At 39.6% G+C, this 24,042-nt stretch overlaps 1 protein-coding gene across 7 annotated transcripts in view; it reads right to left on the minus strand.

Annotated features, from left to right (window-relative positions):
- LOC127453925 (phosphatidylinositol-binding clathrin assembly protein-like) overlaps positions 1-24,042 on the minus strand; it is a 73,329-nt gene that overhangs the window by 43,537 nt on the left and 5,750 nt on the right. For all 7 annotated transcript variants that reach the window (XM_051720734.1, XM_051720762.1, XM_051720781.1 and 4 more), the window contains one exon: positions 13,743-13,885. In XM_051720734.1, the coding sequence (XP_051576694.1) occupies positions 13,743-13,885 (143 nt within the window). The remainder of the gene's footprint in view (positions 1-13,742; positions 13,886-24,042) is intronic.

Raw genomic sequence — 24,042 nt, forward strand, 5'->3', positions numbered from 1 at the left:
CTGGGTGCCGAATCTCTGCTTAGTTCAATATTTTAATAGCCACGATATTAAAAGTACCAGCAATACCTGCACGCTCTTTGACTACAGCCAGCTGCTTTCAAATGCTCACATGTGTATTGTATTTCGCCGTCTGCTGTACAGAGCGCTCCTGTCTCTCTGTGAATGCAGCTGTGCATGTGAATGGTCAAATGCTTCTTGGTAAAACTGCCCCTCTTGACGCGATATTAATGTTATTTGCTGCTGTTACTGAAAAACCTAAAGCATTGTTGACTTTGACTCTGTTCTCTATTCTATTTCTGGCTTTTGAATAATTACTTTAAAAGCTTGAAGCAATGTTAACTTAAGAAACACTTATAGTCTACCTTGTTTTAATACTAATATTAAATTTAAACTTTTTAAATAGAAAAGTGTTTTCAGTAGTATAATTATTTATTTTTCTGTTTTTGGGGTACCACGGGAAAAAACACACTAAAAAGAGGCGTCGTAGTTTTAAAAAGTTTGGGAACCACTGGCCTAAACTATGAATTCTGATCTCAAATGAGCTTATGGTGCATGTGGTGGTGGCCTTGGGCATGTGATTAAGGCTTTAACTAATGTTCCTCTTCACTCTTTCAAAATTAGTCTAGTAGAACATTCCATTGATGCAGAAACGTTAAAAAAAATAATGCTTTATTTTTACAATGTGAGAAATGGTGATCTAACCTGCAGTCAATCTTTATCACTTGATCAGCAAGTGCTTCCAACTCTTCAAGCTACTGACATACCTCTGCATTGCACTCCTGCCTGTACAACTGGTCTAAACCCTCTGGGGATCAGACGAGAGGCAGAGTGACGCATAGTGCATTCACACCATGACGAGAATCCCCAGGACAGCAGCCGTACAGAGAATAAGCTGGCTCTCTCTGGCACTGGGGCTTAACCTTGGACAGAAACCTTGTGGAAAACCATGGCCGAGCCAGTGAGCACCAAATTGCAGAAAATATCACTCCATTCTAGGGTGTAGATCAATATGGATTACTAAATTAGTGGAGTCTGCAAATCCATGCTTGCACACTTGCTTGTTTGCCAGCTCTTCTGCATGAAAGCCTCGATCTCTCTGCTTTCTTGCTTTTGAACATTGCTGAGGTTAGGGAGTGCTTATTCAAAATGGATGTCGGAAGGATGACAAATATATGCACAAGAACAGTTTTTACCCTCAGGCCATTTACCACATGAACAATTAAACTGGCTTCAGGACTCCCATAGTGCAATAATGTATAAATATGTCATGTACATATGTAAATTCACTCACATTTAATAACTGTACATACCCCTACCTTGCACATATATAACCACTTGCACATGTACATACGCAATTCTATGTTATATGTCCTATTTCTTTTTGTATGTCTATTTATACTCTTACCTTGTTTTATATTCTGTGTCTCACTGTAATGTTCTGTGTGCACTTGCCTGTTTCTCCTATCACCAAAAAAAATTCCTTGTGTATGTGAGCACACTTGGCAATAAAGCTCATTCTGATTCTGATTCAGAAGTAGGGCTGAAACGATTAGTCGACGTTATCAACAACGTCGACAATAAAAAATTGTCTACAGAAATTTTCATTGTTGAATAGTCATTTGATCTCATTTAACATAACATGAGATCACAAACTCTAATGATGATGCATGAGAGCAGCACTGCAGTTCACGCCTGACTGAGGAGAGCAAGAATAACACATCTCACAGTCCATGTGCACTCTAAACTTTCCAAATAGCTTCAGGTGATGTAGATCGCAATAAGCGGATCCGAAGCTCTTTAAAGCAAACACCTCGGCGTTATATCTTAAATGCAGTTATTTTTAATGTGTTATAGCTTTATTAAAGTTCAAATAATACAGAAGCAGATCGTGTAAATATCTACAAACTCTGAAACTGGCATTTCTCTGTGCAGTCAGCGCCTCTATGAGTTGTGCAAAGTGTCCCGGTCTAAGGGGGAGTGATTGAAACTGCACCCGGCTGATGCACACTGTCGCGAGGATGCTCATCCCTCAAGCAAGCATACTTAATGCAGCTAGATTATAATGTGATGGCTCGTGACTTATTGAATCATAATATATGTGTCACTGTGCGTTTATCGTGAAGAAATTGGCAATACACAGCTTTATTTATAAGAGAGAGTTTGCTTTTTGAGAGTTAAAAATGGATTGAAGTGAACCAAAACGTGGGAGAGGGTAGTCTTCGCCCCATTATATACTGCGACAAATACGTTTAAAACAATGTAAATTTTCTTTAGCAGCTATACTGCAGAAGAAAAAATTGTTATCTGAGAATGTTGAATATAATTTTAAAATATCTAAAAACCCTTTAAAAAAAGATGCATTCACGTGGCTTCCGGAAACAAAAGACAAGGAAAGCACAGAGCCCATATGGTGTTTCACCCACTTGTCTAAAATCCTGTGCTGACCAGCTGGCCCCTATCTTCACACAGATCTTCAATAGATCACTGGAGCAGTGTGAAGTTCCCTGCTGCTTTAAATGCTCCACCATCATTCCTGTCCCAAAGAAACCCAAAATCACAGGACTTAATGACTATAGACTCGTCGCTCTGACGTCTGTGGTCATGAAATCATTTGAGAGACTGGTGTTGGCCCACCTAAAGGACATCAGTGGACCCTTTCTGGATCCTCTTCAATTTGCTTATAGAGCAAACAGGTCTGTGGATGATGCAGTCAACATGGGATTAGGGATGTGCGAGACTAGTCGACTAAATGGTTCTGATGCTGCTAGTCGACACTGGAATTACTAGTCGGTTAATATTTCCTCCCATTAAACTGATAATAATTTTTACACATTTATGTTTGGCTTTATATTTTTACAGAGGCTGCACTTAAATTACTGTCATATTAATGTTACATATTTTAATAGAATTAATAATACAAATATTATTTTAAAAAGAGGATATCTGGAGCAGATACAGAGTTTAATTTCACCTCAGGCTGCGCGTGCTTCTTCCCTCTCACTCGCGGTGCGCGCAGGAAAATGTCCTCTCGCTAGACAAGAAAACTTTGCAAAGTAGTAATGAAATCACTTCGGTGGTGTGGAAATCGGCTTTCCAAACGTTTGAAAGTCCCTAAGGATGTTTTCACATTTGAGTCTTCTTTACACCTGTACATGCTTGGATGTTATTTTTCCACTGAGAGGGCTTTTTCAAGCGCAAGATAGATGCCTCAGGTGAGTCAAGTCCCATCTTTCACTGGACCATGTCGACGGGTTAATTTTACTCATCAAAAAATGTATGCTTTTGAGTAAGTAGCCTAGAAAATAACTGTTTTAGACTAGGTATGCAATCTTTTTAATCTGCTGATTAAGAAGGATATTTTCAACGAGGTGCCGACTGCTTAACGGGTTAAACTATCTTTGATTCTGTGTGCACGTCATGTTTAGAATACATTAGGTTTATTATAGGTTACATCACAGGCCTATTTTTCTATCCTATAGCTACTTTTTATTTATTTATTTATTTTTTTTTACATCGTAACTGTTATTGGTTGACGTTCTTTACCGAACAGCTGTCATATTAAATCAATGGTTAATGCATGACTGCACGGCGTGAAATATGCATGACTTTTCAGCGCATTTTTTTCTCTCTCATAGATTTGGCTTAATCTACCTGTTAATTATTTTCAACAATGTCCTGACAGTTTTAATATGTTATGTAACTTGATGATTTCCATTTAGAACAGGCTTTTAATGGTTGTTCCATTGATCCTGCACTACTCATTCAATTGTTTTCAATAAATGTCAGTTAAATATTCGCTAATGTTGATTCAGTGAATGCGTGTCAAGTTCTATATTTAAAGTACAATGATCATAATTCAAGGCGAGCACATCGCAGATAAATGCCCCTTTTCAGTAGAATTTAGCATCAGATTTGGAATAGATTAAGTATTTTAACGTTTTTTTTTTAACTGTTTTCTGAAGGTTGGTTTCTCTTTAGACTAGTCGGTTACAAAACTTCCGTTTAAACGACAGTCAAATTAGTCGTAGCGCACATCCCTACATGGGATTGCATCATATCCTGCAACATCTGGACAGACCAGGGACATATGCAAGGATCCTTTTTGTGGACTTCAGTTTGGCTTTCAACACCATCATCCCAGCTACTCTCTGGACTATATTACACCAACTCTGTTTCCATGTCTATCTATCAGTGGATCATCAGCTTGGACGGACAGGCAGCAGCTAGTGAGACAGGGGAAACTCACTTCCAGCACATGTACGATCAGCACTGGTGCCCCCCAGGGATGTGTACTCTCCCCACTACTCATCTCCCTGTATACCAATGACTGTACCACCAAGGACCACTCTGTCAAGCTCCTGAAGTTTGCAGATGACATTACTGTCATCGGCCTCTTCCAAGATGATAATGAGTCTGTATACAGAAGGGAGGTTGAACGGCTGGTTCACTGGTGCAGTCAAAACAACCTGGAGGTGAACACGCTCAAAACAGTGGAGATGACAGTGGACTTTAGGAGGAACACCCCAACATTGACCCCGCTCACCATTCTAAACAGCACTGTGGCAGCAAAGGTGTCATTTAGGATCCTGGGCACTACCATCTCACAGGACCTGAAGTGGGATACCCACATTGACTCCACTGTGAAAAAGGCCCAGCAGAGGTTGTACTTCCTTTGCCAGCTGAGGAAGTTCAACCTGCCATAAGCGCTGCTGATACAGTTCTACTCAGCAGTCATTGAGTCTGTCCTCTGCAATTCAGTAACTGTCTGGTTTGGTTCAGTTATGAAATCGGACATCAGAAGACTATAAAGTACAGTTCGGACCGCTGAGTGGATTATTGGTTGCCCCTGCCCCCCCTTCAAGAACTGTACACTTCCAGAATGAGGAAAAGGGCTGTAAAAATCACTCTGAACACCACTCACCCAGCCCACTACCTTTTTGAACAGTTGCCTACAGAGCACTGAGCACAAGAACCGTCAGGCACAGGAACAGTTTTTTCCCTCATGCTATCCATCTCATGAACATTTAAAACTGCCCCACTGAGCAATAATTATGTGCAATACACAGCTTAGCCCATTTATATTTATCCAACATACCCTACCTCTTCTGCCAAACATTCCCTTGCATCGTTATATAACAGATTTGTATTTGTACGTACATATACACACACACACACACACACACACACACACGTGTATGTATGACTGAGCATGCTAACCCTGCAGGGAACATGTGTAAATAGGCTGCATGATGATGCCTTGATAAAGTTCAGGCTACTGGTCTTCGCTCTATCAATCCATACATGTTCTGAGGTTTCTATGGATACGGTCTGAGCAATTACTGTGGTTAAAAAAATAAAGGCTTAAAAGAGAAACGATGAGCACAAAAAGATGATAGGATGTGAAAAGGGGCAGGTTGTTCAATAGCGACTGAACACAGAAAGATACAGAGAAATGCAACTCCACATAAAAACAAAAAGATGAAATTCATGCAGCATAAAAAAAGCATGTAGCACTGTTCTACAACTAGACACATTTATGTTCATTTATGTAACATAATATTTTTTTATGAAAAAATAAGTACTAGCTGAAACACATTTTGAAACTTTATAACTGCCACTGTTGATATAAAATGAGGTCTAATAGATTCTACCTTTAGATTATTTCATTTGAAACTATAACATTTAGTCAAAATATACGTTACTTTTATTCATGTAAAACTGTTAAACAATTTTGTAAAGGTGATTATGTATAATGAAAAAAAAATATTGCGCATAGCACAGTGTTGCTCTTTTCCTCCTCAGTGCTGTTTGGCATGTCAGGGCTGCCTACTGAGAGGTTCGACTTGACTTAATGCATTACACTAGAAAGTCTCACTAGAATTGAAATTGGTCACATCAGTTTTGAGGTCTGCGCTCCGCAATATCGAGGGAAGCCCAATTGTTGCACGTGTGCGACAGAGAGAAGAGCAGATCATGATCGTGAGTTGGTTCCGTTACACTCGTGCGAAAGTGCAGATGAGAAGCCTTTAGCTGATTGCAAGATTATCATTAAATCTGCCTCGGCAGTCCTAAACAGGCTATCACTTGGGCGGCTGCCAAAATATCTTCAATGGGAGAACTATGGCATTGTTCTTTCCCTGCTGTCCGTGACCCAGTCCAAATTTACCTGCGACCCACCAGTTGAGAAACACTGCTTTAACTCACACACACTCACTTATGTCAGACCCCCTCGCCTCACTTCTCTTTGACATTTTCTCCGCTGCATGTGTGTGTGTGTGTGGCGCAAGGTGACGAGTCTGACAGGCAGTCGAGGAGGAAAGGAGATGCGCACGCGCAGGTGAGATTCTCCGTCTGGTTGCATTTTTTCTCAATACCGTAGATAAGCAAATGTACATGGTATGAAAACCGTCAATTTTCATACCGTGGTATACCGTGAAACCGGTATACTGCTGCAACCCTACTTTAGACATGTGTAAAACATCCGCTTTTGTATATCAGTGTCAGTATTGGGTGCTTTAGGTGCAAAATTTTAATGCGGTAAGATCAGGATGTGTTGTAAGTTCCCTGAATGAAACACAAAAAATGTAATAATCAGCAATATGCACTTTCATATGGCTTTATTGAATGTGTTTGTGTGTGCATTCCACAATGCCGGCATATTACCCTTATGTATAGTGACGTCATTACGCGATGATGTAAATGAACTGGTGAATGTTTTTTTTTTTTGTTTTTTTTGTTTTTTTAACCGGTTCACTGAAACGAACCATCCGAAAGAACCGGTTCGCGGAAAAGAATCGGACTTCCCATTACTACTAACTACAGCGCCCCGCAGTGGTGCAGAACGATAACTCGATTAATTGATTACTTGTGCACATCACTAATTTACACCTTGTCTTCTCTGTCTTTCAGCGAACTTTAAAAACATTTATGGATAATTCAAATGCTTTCCATCCCTTTGACACTCAGGGTTTTTCCTTCATTGAAAATTTTTTGGCGGACGCCAAAGCTAAATTTCGAGTCACGAAGCAAATGTAATGATATTCATCTCGCGTTCGATGCTTTGTAAGTGCTAAATATGGTTCTTGTTTGGAAACGCACGAGTGAAGCATGGTTTCATGCGAGCTACATAGGGATTCGAAAAAAGGAGAGAGACATGGTCAGAATCCATCCCTGACCACCTTATTCAATCAATATCACAATGAGTCTTGGTTGCATTTACACCTGGTATTTAAAGTGCACCTATTATGGTTTTTAAACGTGCCTAATTTTGTTTTAAAGGTCTCATACAATAGATTTACATGCATCCAAGGTCAAAAAACACTTGAATTTGCTCATAATTTAAATTGCAGCATTACCTTTTTTCCCAGTGTCAAAAACGACTCCTTCAATGATCCGTTCTAAAGGATTCATTCTAAAATCCTCCTTTCAGAGAGTCTGCTCTGATTGGTCAGATGTCCCAGTCTGTTGAGATTGGTCTACCGCTTACAGTGCGTGTTGGAAAGCAAACGCCCACTACCATATCCGAGTTTCAGCTCCGTCTGAAAAAATTTCTGTTTTACCCTACCAATTTGAGCATGAGTCCGACAATGATGCATCGGAAGATAAACCCGAACCACCATCGTGACAAGAACAGGACATTTCTCAGTGGTAAGTTTATATGTAGTTTGACAATAACATGAGTGAGCCAGTTAACAGAGGCTAACAGGCTAACAGCGTGCACTGGTTGTACATGTAAACAGACCAGAGGCAGGTTTTTTGTTACCAAATTACATAGGTTAGTACAGGAAGCAAGTCTGGAATTACTAATGACTCGTTTCAGGTGTTCAGAATTAGTTCTTTATTTTGGGTGTCAATAACTCCATATTCCATGCACTTTGATTTTTGAAACTTTGCAGACTTTTTTTACATTCACAAACAGCTATTATAACACACTACATGAAAGGTAATATTTGAAAAACCATAATAAGTGCTCTTTAATGTGGTCAAGTGCTTTCCGAAAGCGATCTAATCACCGAAAACGCATCCAGTCAAGGTGTAAATGGGGCCTGTCTACAACAGAAACTATGTCAATGGCTCAATCCAACACGCCAATTCCCACATGTGTCTTATCCCTACAGCCTACTTATGAATTACTGATTACCAAGCACCAGCTGTTTGTTTTCAGCCAGGATTTGCCGTTCCTGCCTGCAGGGTAGAGAGGAAAAGAGTCGACAGCGAGTGAGAGAATTTTTTATAAAGGTAATAATTACCCTAGCTAGCACACATCACTCACAAAAACATCCATTATGCAAACAGATCCCACACAGGAGAGACTTGATCTCAGAATCAGCACATGGACAGAATGGTAAACAGCCCCACTTTTTATGTCCTGTTTAACACCTATTTCCACTGTCAGAAAAGCCTTAAAGTCAACATGAAACAGCATTCACAACCCATTTTACTTCTGTAATGTGGCGTATTTCCATGTTAAACAACATATTTAACAAGAAAAAAAATGTAGGTCAGGAATTGATTTTATTGAATCAGAATTGGATAGTGCAAAGTAGCTGTTCCATACCAGAATGGAGCCAAATTTGAATGCATGTCTGCAGTAGACTGTGGAGGACTATTCCCCTCCTGAAACATCACTGGCATCTACTTTTGAGGAGGCTTTTCGACACGGATGTGGAGGCTAAAGGTCAAGTTCACCCTCGAGAGCATCTTGATGTATCCAAATGTTAAAACTTATTTTTCTAAACAATCGGTATTTGGAATTATTGCCAAAAAGTACATCAATGTTTATCGGCATAAAATAGGAATAGTTCACCCAAAAATCTCATTATTTACTCACCCTTATGCCTTCATGAATACAAATGAAGATTTTTAGAAGAATACCTCAGCTCTTTTGGTCCATACAATGCAAGTGAATGGAGTGTCAACATTAGGAAGCTCCAAAAATTAAGCAAGTCAGCATAAAAGTAATCCGTATGACTCCAGTGGTTAAGTCGATGTCTTCAGAACCGATATGATAGGTGTGGGTGAGAAAATTTTTACTATAAATTCACCTCCCTGTTCAATGTCCACTTTAACTTTCGGGGGCCTGGGTAGCTCAGCGAGTATTGACGCCGACTACCACCCCTGGAGTCGCGAGTTCAAATTCAGGGTGTGCTGAGTGACTCCAGCCAGGTCTACTAAGCAACCAAATTGACCTGGTTGCTAGGGAGGGTAGAGTCACATGGGGTAACTTCCTCGTGGTTGCGATTAGTGGTTCTCTCTATCAATGGGGCGCGTGGTAAGTTGTGTGTGGATCATGGAGAATAGCATGAGCCTCCACGTCCAGAGTCTTTCCGGTGTCATGCGCAACGGCTACGTGATAAGATGCGCGGATTGACTGTCTGAGAAGCGGAGGCAACTGAGACTTGTCCTCTGCCACCCGGACTGAGGTGAGTAACCGTGCCACCAGGAGGATCTACCAAGTAGTGGGAATTGGGCATTCCAAATTGGGGAGAAAAGGGGATAATAAAAAATAAAAAAATGTCCACTTTCACTTTTACATTCTTCTTCTTCTTGTGATTTTGGTAATTCACATTCTCCATGCTTACGCCCCCTACTGGGCAGGGAGAAGAATTTCTAGCAAAAGCTGACTTAAATATCGATCTGTTTCTCACCCAAAACTATCATATAACTTCTGAAGATAAGGACTGAACCACTTTTCTTAACCACATATGCTCCCTTAGTGTGCTTTTTGGAGCATCAAAATTTTAAGATATTTTTATTAAAATCTTAATTTGTGTTCTGCATAAGAAAGTCACATCTGTGATGGCATGAGTGTGAGTAAATAATGAAAATAATTTCATTTGTGGGTGAACTATCCCTTTAACTATTAGCAAGATTATAGAAAGATTTTTACAAATGTAGACTGACTATTATTAACCAATAGATCACGTGGCTTATGTGACGTCAATTGAAAAGAAAAGTTGTTTTCACCATTTTGATGAAAGCCTTCGAAAAAAATTTTTTTATGGAATAACATCCATGAATGAATTGTGCACAATAAGACTAGTGTCATGTATTAAGTAAAAGGGGTCAAAATGTATTACATGTTGACTGTAATACATATTTTAGTAGACACTGCATTGGCATGATAAATGATAAACATGCCAATGTAATAGTAAATAGCTCAACCAATCAAACGCTACCTGATGGTTTTTGCTGAAGCAAAACTATTCACTGTCACTGACTAATGTTTCGGCAAATCACATCCCTGGAGTTTATAGCCATTCAACGGGAGAATGCCATTCAATCATCTGGTCAGTGTTCCTTTATTTCTGAACCCAAGCAAGTGTTTTTGAGTGCATTGGCTACTCAACTCAAATCTAGTATTGACAACGAGGTTAATGATGAAACCAAAGAGACATAGCTTAGCCTACATTTCTCAGTAGACCCGGGGAAGGTCTCATTAAGTGTATCAACAGGAGGTTATTTATCTTTATTTCAGAAAACCTCATCTGAGCCTCCAGCGTTACCCAGTCCCCATAGGACATCCCTCACACACATACACACTCTCCCTCTATTTTGAATCTACTCAACCACTCAATCTTCCCTTGGTAACTGCAGAATCCGTTCTAGACTGACAGCACAGGCAGTAGACTGACAACCCCGTACAAGGTTAAGCAATTTGTCCACAGTGTGACCATATATGATCCAACTGATTAAAATTCGATCCCCTACCTTTGGCTATCCCTTCAACTGTCCTTCTCAGACCCTTCAAGCTATGCCAAGCCCCATGTCATCCCACTACTTGCTTTGTTCTAACCCATTCTCCCTCCTCCTTCCTATTGCTCCTCTAGACAACATACAATCCACGTGACGTCAGTAAATCAAATTCTGTATTTGGTATTTGGGCCATCTGTGAGTGACATCACCCTTTCTCTCTTCTATTCACACAAACGCATGCATGTGAACAAGCCCTTATCAACAATACCTTATCTGTGGCCCTTCCCGTGCCCCCTCACAGGGCTACTGCTGACAAGACAAATGTCCTCCAAAGGCCTCTGTTCTTCGACAGACAACGATAACGAAACGTGTGTTTTTAGAAGCTGTAACAGGGAGCAAGATTAAGACCAGGCCCAACCTGGACCAGATGTTAAAGCACTGATAACAATACCACCCTTGACTGTTTAGTGCACTGTCATGCCAGAACAGTGTGTGCTGAAGGACAGTCCTGCATCTCTGCACTGTTGAGCTCAGAACATATAGTGAAGGGCTTTTTATTTTATAGCCCAAGTGAATGAACAAGGACACATGTGAGAGTCTTTGGCAATACTTTTCTTTTTGTGCGTTTCCAGAAGAGCTTACGTAGTAGCAATACATTAAGAGGGCCGTGTGCACATGTATAGGCCTGTCATGACAATTACGTTATTGACTTATCGTACGATATATGACCTCGATAATTTTTGCTGACCTCGATATTGCCCATTGTGTTTACATACATGTTTGTTTACATAAGAATGAATGTCACCAACATTTTAGCCAGTCACGCTGCTTCTGTCCTCTCGTCTGCTCTCTGTGTCGGAGGCGGGGCTCAGGCAGCTCCACACACACACACACACAGAGCGGACAGCGACAGGTGAAGATTACATGTTACTCGAGGTTAATAGGTATTTCCCGACGACTGCATAATTCCAGCCAGAAAGTTTGGAATAATAAGTCCAAATGGACTTGGTTTCAAAGCCGCATTCCACAGCTCCAGTATGTTGAGTTTGTTTAAAAACAGTGGAAACGAAAAGTGCCAATACAACTAATCTAAAAGCTCATCTAAAACATAACCATCCATTTTTTTTTACATTCCAGTTCCAATGTCTGAATATTCTTAAGAATTAAAAGTTAATTGCTCTTTGAAAGGGTGTACTTGCATTATTATGCTATTATATTATCAATATATCAGTGGCATAAAATGGTCTTAAAAAGACCATTTTATTGTTTATCGCAATTATTTCTGAGACAATACATCGGCCAACAAAAGTAGTTATTGTGACAGGCCTACACATGTAGGTCACATCCTAACTGTATATATCATTATGTTTATGTGTCTGTCATGTTCTCACCTACATGCTGTTTATCATTAAAGGATTTTGTGTCCGTCTCTATGAATTTAGGTGTATCTCATTTTGTTGCAGTGCTTAAAAAAGGGATGCATTTTAATGTTCTGATTAATCCCATGAGCCCTTATTTGTCATGAAGCAAAACCTATGAGATTTCGTTTCATCATTTTATCACTCCACAGAAATAGAGTATGCGTGCGTCTTCTTTTTGTCACTACATATCATTAACACAGCATGTATGAACTAGGAACATTTGCCATTACACGATCTTTTAAAGTGAAACCGGAGCTCTTTGCGCTCATTATCTAAGTTTATACTTGTTTGTTTATATTTTCACGGGAGTTTGGCACAAGCCTCTGCTGACAGCGTGCGCATGAGAGCGCTTCACACACTCTTCAGGACAGGAGCTAGTTGACGTCTACAGTGTGGCTCGGTGACGCTCGGACTCGGAGTTCAACTGAATGACACACAAACGCGCTATTAATGGCATTTATACAGTATATTCACTTACAATTCCCTTATTGGGCATTAAAATGTGATTGGAATTTGAATCGTGGTTGTCTTAAATAACCGCGGTTAGATCAAATAACCGCGATCAGATGGTTATTTAATCATCGCGACAGGCCTAGAACAGACAAAAATATAAATCCTTTTTCACTATATATCTTGACATCAGCAGTCTCCTTGGCGTTATGCAAAATGTAAAAAATGTTTTTACTGTACATCTTTATTGCAGTCTCTAGGTATGATCATGATTTCAACCTTGATTAAACTTCCTAGTTCTTGACGCATGCGCAGAGCGCTAGATGGCACTAGGGAGTGTAATCAAGCTACATTCCATTTTTGCCAGTTCTCACTTTTATGCTGCCTTTGTGTTTTCTGGAGCTTCAAAGTTTTGGTCACCATTCACTTACATTGAATGGACATCCAGGGCTGAGATATTCTTCTAAAAATCTGTGTTCTTTAGAAAAAAGAAAGTCATACGCATGGCATGAGGGTGAGTAAATGATAAGATAATTTTATTTTTGGGTGAACTATTCCTTTAACTACACTTTGTCATATAAACATGCAGTCATTAAGTGAGTCAGATGTTAACTCAGTATTCACTCCTACAAATTTGGTGAGTAATTAGTTGATTCAAAACAATAACTTGAGTTTTTGAGTCTTTTTGACCCCTTCATTAAAAAGAACCAGCTCATAAAAATCATGAATTTGTGAATCGGAATGATGTCTGTTGTTATTCATAGCAAGTAAAGAAAATACAATTGGCAGACGTGTTGTCCATTTAGTGTTTTTGTATTATTTTACGATATCCAGTCTTTTATCTTTCACAATCAATTTGGACAGAAAACTCAAAATTCAGGTAATACAGAATTTATTTTGCTATGATGCAGGCAGGAAGCACGGGTGTCCACACTTTTAAACTTGTAAAACATACAGGCCTATTATTAGCATGTGTTTATTTGCCACATATACATGGGTATAAAGACAATGCCATGTTTTGTATACCACTCACCCTTAACAATTCGCAATGCAAATAAAAAAATTTCTTTAAAAAAAACTGCACAGAAATAAAAAGTTCCATATGTACACAAATACGATAGAATACTATTTAGGAAGACAGCATAAATGATCAATGTAGATCTGTGAACATCTCACCTCATTTCCATACATCATTAGATGATGTGTTGTGATGAGAGCTTTGAAGACCACGACCCAGCTGCTGTTGGTGGTTCTCTCAAACAGAGTGTCTGCCAGCTGGGGCACATTCACATTCATCTCATTGGTGCAGTGGATCAAATCTGAAAACACACATAGTACACATTACAGCAACTCGCATCACTGACTCACATCTTGAGTAGTTCTAAGATCCCACACAAGAGGTTTCAGTCTCCATCTTATAAACTTAGCATAGACACACAAACACACATAGCATGACACATCCACATTAACGTACATTGAGAGTGCTAGGTGCAAATGTAAGCAGATCTCTGCAGACTCCATCTCTCTCTGCACGCTACACCGAGTACGTTTACATGGGCAATTATAATCAAGATACAAAGATTGGGTTGCGTTCGACTTCCGCGTTAAGATACACGCCGTGAGGCACCTCTTTTTTCCCGGAGCATGCGCATAATGCCGAGGCCAATTGCAGTCCAATCAACATGTATACTGTACAAACTGGACGAAGCAGAGCTACAAATCGCATTATCTAGGTCTGTTAGTCTGATTTTGCAAAAACCGGACTGGTACCATTTCAGTCGGACTAAAGCGTTAACATGACATTTTATAAAGGCAAATTATTGCTTTAGTCCAACTGAAATGAAAATTTTAAAGTGCATGTAAATCACACTCACAGAGGGCTAGACAGGGCTTGTTTTGTTTTTTTTTTCCCCAATTTGGAATGCCCAATTCCCTATGCACTTTTAAGTCCTCGTGGTCGCGTAGCGATTTGCCTCAGTCTGGGTGGTGAAGGACAAATCCCAGCTGCCTCCGTGTCTGAGACCGGCAACCCACGCATCTTATCATGTGGCTTGTTGAGCGCGTTGCCACGGAGACATAAGGGGCTTCAAGCCATCCACTGTGGCATCCACGCTCAACTCACCACGTGCCCCACCGAGAACGAACCACATTATAGCGACCACGAGGAGGTTACCCCATGTGACTCTACCCTCCCTAGCAACCGGGCCAATTTGGTTGCTTAGGAGACCTGGCTGGAGTCACTCAGCACACCCTGGGATTTGAACTAGCGAACTCCAGGGGTGGTAGCCAGCGTCTTTTACCACTGAGCTACCTAGGCCCCCCAACCCAGTTGTTTTGTTATACAACACACACATACAGGGAGGGAAGATCTCCAAAACACTCCAAGAGCACCATGTCTTTAAATATGCAGCAGCATCCCAGTTTTGCTTTGCTCACAAACATCTGAAAGCAGTGCCTCAAACGGCATCAGAGGCTCAAACACTCGTTTCTGTTCTGTCCTGTTTGCATAATGAAGACATCCCACCTCCAAAACCCCATTGTGTTCTTTTCTGTTCTTCAAAGGCGAAACTCTTTTCCCCTTCCCTTGAGAGAAACATCCTCTCACGCACACAAAGCAGGTAATGAGGGTGACGACAACTCTGTATCTGTCAGTGACAGCTCTATGAGCCTGTCTGTTGTTCTGATAGGAAGTTTCTAAACTAGTACAGCTCCCTATTGGAGACTGATGATAAATCATAAGGATCCAGCAAAAGAGGCAATATACTACTATGGGCTATATGTCTGCGAAACACATTTATTGAATCTATCAAGGAACAAATTGCCTATAAACTGAGGGTGTGGTACTTTACAGTCTGGATAGAGAAATGCGTGTAGACAATCAGCCTCACTATTGTAATTTATTCAGTGTACATGGTTGGATATGAATTAGAGATGTGCATTTTGGTCATTTTGGCTACTAGAGTAACCAATAGATGATAATGCTGCAAATTCGCCATAAATGTTGCATCACATCTTGTGAAATGTGTGTTTTTAAGAGGCTGTGACAAGTTCAAAATCTGTTCCATACCATTTCATCAGTTGAGTTCCGTTTGGCTGTTTTTTTAATTCAAACAGAGTGCTGAGTGCTGTTACTTCCCCAGATAAAATGTTATCATGTACAGCGTCTGTGTACAGTTGCTGTCCTGACTCCAACTAAGTGGATCACAAGTTACCACCCAAACTACCATAATAACCAAACAGATAATTAAAAATCAAATGAGTCAAAGTTCAAGAAAGTTAAAGAAAAGTTAAAGACATGTAGTTCACCCTAATGTAGTTCAAACTTGTATGACTGACTTTCTTCCATGGAACATAAAAGGTGATTTAAAAAAAAAAAAAAACTGCACAGAAAAAAAATAAGTTCCATATGTACACAAATATGACAGAATACTATTTAGGAAGGCAGCATAAATGACCAGTGCAAATCTGTGAATGTCTCACCTCATTTCCGTACATCATTAGATGGTGTGTTGTGATGAGAGCTTTGAAGACCAAGACCATATTTACCATAATGGTTTATTTATATGATTTTGCATATTTGCCATAATTTAAGTGAATAGCGGCTCTAGTCTGTCAAGCTTGAAAAAAACACAATAAAACCCACAGTAAAAGGTATTGACACAACTCATGCACCACATTCCAAATCTTCTGAAGCAATACGATCACTGTTTGATGAACAGATCAAATTTAAGTCATCATTCACTCTCAAACCAAATCATATTATTAAAGTTATGCACTTAACATGGTGGCTACATAGCTAACATAAAATCTCACTGGTTCTCATAGCGTATCGTGACCAAATGTGAGACGGGACAAAGAAAAAGTCAGATTTACAGAATACAGATTTGTAGCGACAAAAAAAAGGTCACAAAGATTTGCAGATTTTTAGTGCCTAAAAGATGTGTAGAGTAAGGTTTGTAAAAGCGTAAATTAAGTTACAAGTGTGATAGAAAGATTTGCATGTGCAGAGTAAGTTGTATGCAAGCGTAACTCAAATTTCAAGCGTAAGAAAAAATATTAATAAATATCAGCAATACTTTAAAGCTTTGCATAAGAGTAAATCGTGTGTTGTGAATCTGTATCTTAATATTAACACAAAGTAAATTTGATCTGTATTCTTCTGACTTCCTTTTTTTCACGCTTACACTTTTGGCACTGTTTTTGCGCCTAAATATCGCCAAAACCATTACAAACCTGCAATCAGCAATATGAAAGCAAAAAAAGCATTTCTTTAACAGCAAAATGGATTAACTGCATAAAATCAGTCTGTATGTGTATAAATAAACTATTGCAAAAGCATAAATGAGTTGTATTTTCCAAGAAATAGTCCAATATACATTGTTCCATCTTCCCCTTTGCTGCCCGCACACTTAGCATGACTTTCTCACTCAAAAGAGTTTTGCAAACCCAAGGGGGAAGGCGGGTCTACCTGCTTCAAGTAACCAATGAGGTTTTCGTTGACCAGTTTACTCTGAAATGATTGATTAAATAATGTGACAGTCACGCCTCTTTCACGCATACTCCGTGAGCAAGGTGTGAGCAGTGTGTATTTGTTTCGCTGCCCATATTAACAGATCACAGTAAACACACTGCAAGCGTGAGCCACGAGGTCTCGCATCCCAGACGTGGCAGTGAGCGCATAGTTTCGGTGTTGAGCCTATTTTTGCCGCATGGCTCAAGCTGAACCCAGCTGCTCTGGGTGTAGCAGAAAACTAAAATAATCAGGAGATTATAGAACAGATGCAAAAGCAAATAAACAATATTTAAACCAAACCTAATATACACCACAATTTATAGGTCAGCATACAAACAAGCACAAAATAACTCAAAGAATAAATAAACTGCAGGATTTTGTTATGTTATTTATATATACAGAGACAAGTTAGAAGAGACGGACCACTGGTATTAAAATGAATGGGAGAAAAATTGGAACGCCCGCCTTAAAGGTAAAAGAGCCAATCGCCTTTTAGATACAGACATCGCCTGTCAATCAACTCCAGAACATGTGTGCACAAGCCGCGTCCTTGCGATGTCACTGCAGCACAACAAATGAAAGGACTGTGAGCGATGAGGTCACCCTCATTCTCTCCGCCTGTGTCTAAGTCTTACTGTTATACTGACACACAACGAAACCTTTGGAATGGTCCATACCAGGCCAAGCCTGTCACCAGTCACATATGACAGAGGCTCGAAACATCCTGGGGTTTTTGCTCAAACTAACACATCATCTCAATTATTTGGTTGGCGGATACTGAATCGGCCTTAACACAAGCTCAATGCAAGAGTGAAAAATGAATGGAATTACAAATTAAAATGCTTTTGATTCAAGGCATGATTATTCACTGCAGCGCCCGGGCTAACAATTTAATCAGGACTGAGCCTTGATGAAGCACAGGAAGTTTGGCAGAAAGCCTGTGTTGTATATGAGGAAGTAAACTGAACAGGTGGCCTAACAGTCTGTCCAGCTGTCAGCCAGAAGACCATAGCTGGTGCTCACCTCTGAACCATCACAGCTGCCATGCTAAATATCCATGCCAACTATACTCACCACTTACCTTAGGTTAATTATTTAAGCCTCTCTTAGTGCAAAATTATTGTCATATATATATAAACACTGATCCGGGATCCGAATCTTAGCCTCACGGTCATGCACTGTCAACGGTGCATGCATATTTCACGATAATGGCAAGCACTTTCTATCTGGCAAGCTCTAATCTTATTCGCTGGCTTAATGCAACTTCCATGACAGAAATTCTAAATACATCTGCAAACATTTCTGCAATTTTTAAGGAGTTTTTTCTATGCAAGTAAATTACTGTGGTATCAACTATTTCAGATAAAGCCACACCCCTAAACGGCACGTAAAAATAAAACGAACTGTGGTAAGGTGGTCTTTTGAAAAGTGGACCAGACTTTATGCTGATAGTCAAAAGTCTGGCTACAAAAGACTTTTAAGGTGGCAACACAACCACTAGGCCATTTTTGTTGCCTGGGTTACAACTACAAGCCACGGTAGAGCCAAGGCAAGTCGGGTCACTCAGTGGCCACAATTGTAACACCCCGTCTACACTTTGTCAGGAAGTCACAGACGCGCTGTTCAAAGAAAACTCAAAAGCATCGCCAAGGCCTTTAGATTAGACTGACCGAATATGATGTTGATCTGATTTAATCTCTAGGAGGAGTTCATTAAAGTACGAGGCCTGGAAATGGCAAAAACTGAGCAACAATTGAAGAGAAAAATCATAATGGCTGACTTCCTGTTGGGTTTAGGATATGGTTCTAAGAGACTTTTTTGTACCTGTTGACATGTTACATATGCCTACTGATTTTCTTATGAGTAGGTGAAACGTGGTGTGAGGGCTGCTTTGTTGAAATTTTGTAGGTGGCGCTATCGAGCCATTTTGCCACAATTCATTCTAAAACCAGTATCAGATGTAAATTTTCCCCACTTTTGAGATGTGTGCAAAGTTTCATGAGTTTGAGCATGTTTAGGCCTAAAAAAATGTGACTCGTTTCATATCAAATTTTGCCAGGCCGCCACGGACACGCCCTTCAACGAAAACTCAAAAGCTTCGCAATTTAACATCACCTAAGACTGAGTAAATATAATGTTGATCTGATTAAATCTCTGGGAGGAGTTTGTTAAAGTACAAGACCTCGAACTGGCTGTTGCCAGTAGGTGGCGCTATGACTATAACTGAATATTGGCAGGTAGATGTATTCAGGCCGGGACTATTATCAAACATGTGAAGTTTGGGGCTGATTGGACAATGTATGTATGAGTTATAACAACTTCCTGTTTCATGGCGAAACATCGAACTTTGTCAGACTGTAACGGTCACGCCGTGCAGTGAAAACTCAAAAGCTTCGCAATTTAGCATCGCCAAGGCCTTTAGATTAGATGTTTGTTTCTTTCATTTTTTACGTCATGCCAGCTTCTATGGCTATATTCAAGGCTGGAACCAGGTTTAGTTATTTAAAATAGTTAAATGTAAAGGTGTTTAAGATTCATTTTTCCTAAATTTGGATTCACTTGATTAAAACCTTTTCAAAAGAATCAACTGAATAATACAGGTTCCTCAGATGTGTAGAGGTATGACAGTCCAGTAAAATATGTTTAATGGATAGTGGGTTCTGACAAGAGGAGCACTTTGGTGTGTGTATGTCCTATCCGGCATAGTGTATAAATGACTTGATCCCAGCTATTATTAAAAGGGAACACATATCTTGTTCCAACAACAAGATTTATTTCTCGTAATTTGTTGTTTAAACATTGATCCCACTCCGACTGCCATTTGTTTTTGATATATACATTCAGAGTTGGTTTCAGATCTGTGTAAGGTATAGGGCATTTTACTGTTCAGTAGATAGTGCTTCTCTGGCAGCTCTGTCTGCTTGTTCATTACCGGAGATTCCTGAGTGTCCAGCTACCCAGCAGAAAATAATATTAAAACTCTTTGCTTCAAGAGATGACAGTTTGATTAAAATCTTCACGATTGTTGGGTGATCAGTTTTAGTAGCTTCCAATGCTTCAAGACATGATTTTGAATCAGTTATTTTAAAAAAAAGATTTTTGTTGAGCAGGCTCTATAAACTTCAGTGCCAGTAGTAAAGCGTTTGCCTCTGCAGTGAAAACTGAACTTTGGTCAGGGATGCGGATACCCTGACACAGTTGGTTTGTTGCAAAAGCTGCTGCCACTTTATTTCCAGATTTAGATCCATCTGTGTATATTGGGATATGTTGTGGGTATACTGCTCTTATGTCCAGAAATTGTTGATGGAAATCATTCGGATGCGTTTTGGATTTTTGGTTCCTTGTTAAATCCAGATTAGGCTTTTTGAGATCCCATGGAGGAATTTTTCAGAAATCTGTCTGTTCTGCACTGTTTAGATTCACTTTCAGATTCCCCAGATGGGTTTTTATATGCAGGCCAAATGGACGAATGAAACTTGTTTTTTTCATATATTGTTGAACCTTTAGATTAGAATAACCAAATATGAAGTAGATCTGATGAAATCTCTAGGAGGAGTTCGTTAAAGTACAAGGCCTGGAAATGGCAAAAACTGAAAAATCAAAATGGCTGACTTCCTGTTGAGTTGAGTTTTTTGTAGGTATTGGCATGTTACGCATGTGTACTGATTTTCGCACGTGTAGGTGAAATGTAGCGTAAAGCGCACATCACTGAAAATTTGTGGGTGGCACTATCGAGCCATTTTGCCACACCTAATTCTGACACCCATATCAGATGTAAATGTTCGCCACTCTGATGCGTGTGCAAAGTTTCATGAGTTTGAGTATGTTTAGGCCCTCAAAAATGCGATTCATTTGGGACAACAATAAACGCCTAGAAGAACAATAGGGTCCTCGCACCATCGGTGCTTGGGCCCTAAAAATAAAGGACTCCTTTGGGGAAAACTAATAGCTAGGATTACAGGATACTCACAAACTCTCACAAACTCTCTATACTCAAAAACAAATAACACTCTCCCTCACCTGCAGATAAGAGCAGGAAAATGTTCTGAATTTAATGAGCGCACAGAGTCGTTTATCGGCAGCCTGCTTCAGCTCAGGTAATTCGAAGGAGAGCGGCAAGGAGAATACTTCTGCAAATAAATGTCTGTGCTCCCTCTGTCTGGGGAATCTGGGACCTATATTAAAAATAGCTGGATTCCTCTTTGAGAGTTTGTTTACAGTGTCTGTATCTCTCCCTCCATTTCCTTCCCAGCTGTGTGTAGATGCCTTGTTGCTGTGATTGTGATGTGCTGGAAAAGGAAATTATCTGGGTTCGGTCTGGTGTATGGTCCCCTAATGTTCAGGCTGGGATCTGAAGAGACGAGGCAGCTCTTAGATCAGTGCTCTGGGAGCAGAAATCTGATGACAGGGACATTTTTGTAAAAGGCCTATTTGGGATTCCTGAACAGTGAGTTTAGTGAAACAGTTCAGTGGAATACCGCAGCCATTCCTCACATGTCATTGCCATATTTCTCTCTCCTTCTCTTTTTTCACCATCCCTCTCTTTTTCACGACCACAGCTTCAGAACTAATCAGCAACTTAGGAGCACTGCTTGAAGTATTCTATAAAGTTTCAGACTTTAATAAAAAAGGACAAAAGAAAACCTTAATACCATATTAATGATCAGTCCACACTTAATTTCTCATCCAGATCAAGACAACAGGGCTGGTTATATACTGATTTTCCAATTAAATCACAATCTTTATTTGAACAATCCAAACATTGATTCTCATCGATAAAATCCCAAGATCAATCTTTTACTCTATGCCTAATTTTAGTGGCTGCATGAACATAGTAGTAATAAGCAATAGTGGTTTATCCCTATTTTAACATAATGAATGAAAGAACAATGGCGAAAGTGGCCCCCTGAAGTCCCCCAATGAGCCCGTTTACATGCACACTAATACAATGATTACTCTCTAAAATCAGCTTATTTAAAAAAATCTGACAAGGCAAGAAATCCGCGTTTACATGACATTTGTTATTCTCTACTTTTGACGTCAAAACCTGCAGAGGCATGCACTCAACACGAGCGCTTTTTGGATGAGCAGGTAAGAACACCGGGTAAGCTGTTTACAAGGCATGCGAAATGAACATAATGGGCAAAAATCTACCCCTGGCGATCAGGTTATTCATAAGACATTTATGGCCTTTTAGAGGACTGCACGGGCCTTAAAATGAAGCCCAAACCCGACCCGTACCCGAGACCGTGTGGTCTGATCCTACCCAGCCCAAACGATACCGTCAGATTATAAGCCCGCACCCGACCTGAAATCGTTCACTATCTTTATAATTCCTTCCCCTAGCAAGTACTGCTGCAATAGGCTATATTTTATGTAAGTATATAGGCAACATTCGTAACAGTATTGAAACAGTAAACATACAGTTTTAACAAGGCACGGCAGACCCTTCTAATAATATTTAGTGGTCGACTGATTTTTTTAACGGCCAATGCCGATGCCCAGAGAGCAGGGTGGCCGATAGGCCGATACAATGCCAATATATCACACAATTTAATATAGTAAATAACAAACATAAAATTGCTAAAAAAAAAAAAAATTATAATAATACTCTTATTTAGCACTATATTTACTCAATTTCACACAAAACTTTAACTTTGTAAAAAAGAATCTAAAAAAAAATAATACTGTATGGTAGATAGCAGTTTCTTCAGATTTCTGTTTAATCATCAAATTTTAATTTATTTGCATATGATGAAATTGTTAATATATTAGGAAGAAGGAAATAACAGTACACACAGTAGTCCAGCAACCATCGAGGCCATGTCCACGTTAGCAATTGCATTTTCTCAAAAAATACAGAATCAAACCGATTGTACATACAGTACACAGTGAATAAGACATTTACTTACAGCACACGTGAAGCGTGTTAAACTTAGTTTAAATGTATTTGGCTAAGGTGTATGTAAACTTCTGACTTCAACTGTAAATCTGACTAAACCTGTTAACAACATGTCCGGGACGTATTTCACCACAAAATCAAAAGAAAACAGGTTTTAAATTGTATTGTATACAAAAAATAAAAATAAAGCCCATTTTTAGGACCATTAAGATTTTTGCATTGTGCAATGATTGCAACCCTGCTGCAGATGTTATTCTTAACTGTAAATTTTGGAGCACCTCCAATACAAAAAAAAACGTAATCTTATAAGAAGACTTAGCTTTCTTTATGCAAAATATATTTTCTTATTTTTCCCCAGACATAATGACATGGACGTTTTTGTGTGTGTGTGTGTGTGTGAGATTCACCCAGAGTATGATACAGAAAAAAAGAGATCAGAGAATCTGTTCTTAGAAGTGTAAATAAACAGAGACCCAGGTTTAGTGGATGAGATTGTAAGAAGAGCAGCCAAGGGCTCTTATGAGGTACAAAACAAGCTATCAAACAGAGCCAAAGGCTCTCAGCAGCTATAAATAGGCCACATCAGCACTATGAGCATGAGGGAACAGAAGCAATGTGTCATGCAGTGTCTAAGCTCTCTTCTAGTGGTGCTGTCTTGTCCATAAACTAAATGAGGCTCGGCTAACATTGATCTACCATTCTCCCTCTTTTATCAGTCCTGGTATGACCTATGTCTATTTCTCCTCATTTTTCAGCATCACAATACAAACATCCATTGTCCACAAAATTACAATGAGCTCATAAGTACAAAGTACTTATCTTTGAGCAGTTTTCCCTTTAAGAAAAGATGATGGCTGTAAGCAGTGGACAAGCGTACTTAAGGGTAATGTGTATTCTGAATGGCTGGGTGGTATTCCCCAGACATTTATGTGAATGGCTGTTTTGTTACTGCTGTGCAGCATCATTTCAGCTGTTAACTTCAAAATCTGGGGCACTTCCCCTTTAACCCTGACACACTCCAGGCTCAGATTGTTAGTAGTGGGATAGTCTCATGTCTTTTG

The sequence above is a fragment of the Myxocyprinus asiaticus genome, chromosome 2, assembly GCF_019703515.2.
Source record: "Myxocyprinus asiaticus isolate MX2 ecotype Aquarium Trade chromosome 2, UBuf_Myxa_2, whole genome shotgun sequence".
In the NCBI taxonomy this organism is placed as follows: Eukaryota; Metazoa; Chordata; class Actinopteri; order Cypriniformes; family Catostomidae; genus Myxocyprinus; species Myxocyprinus asiaticus.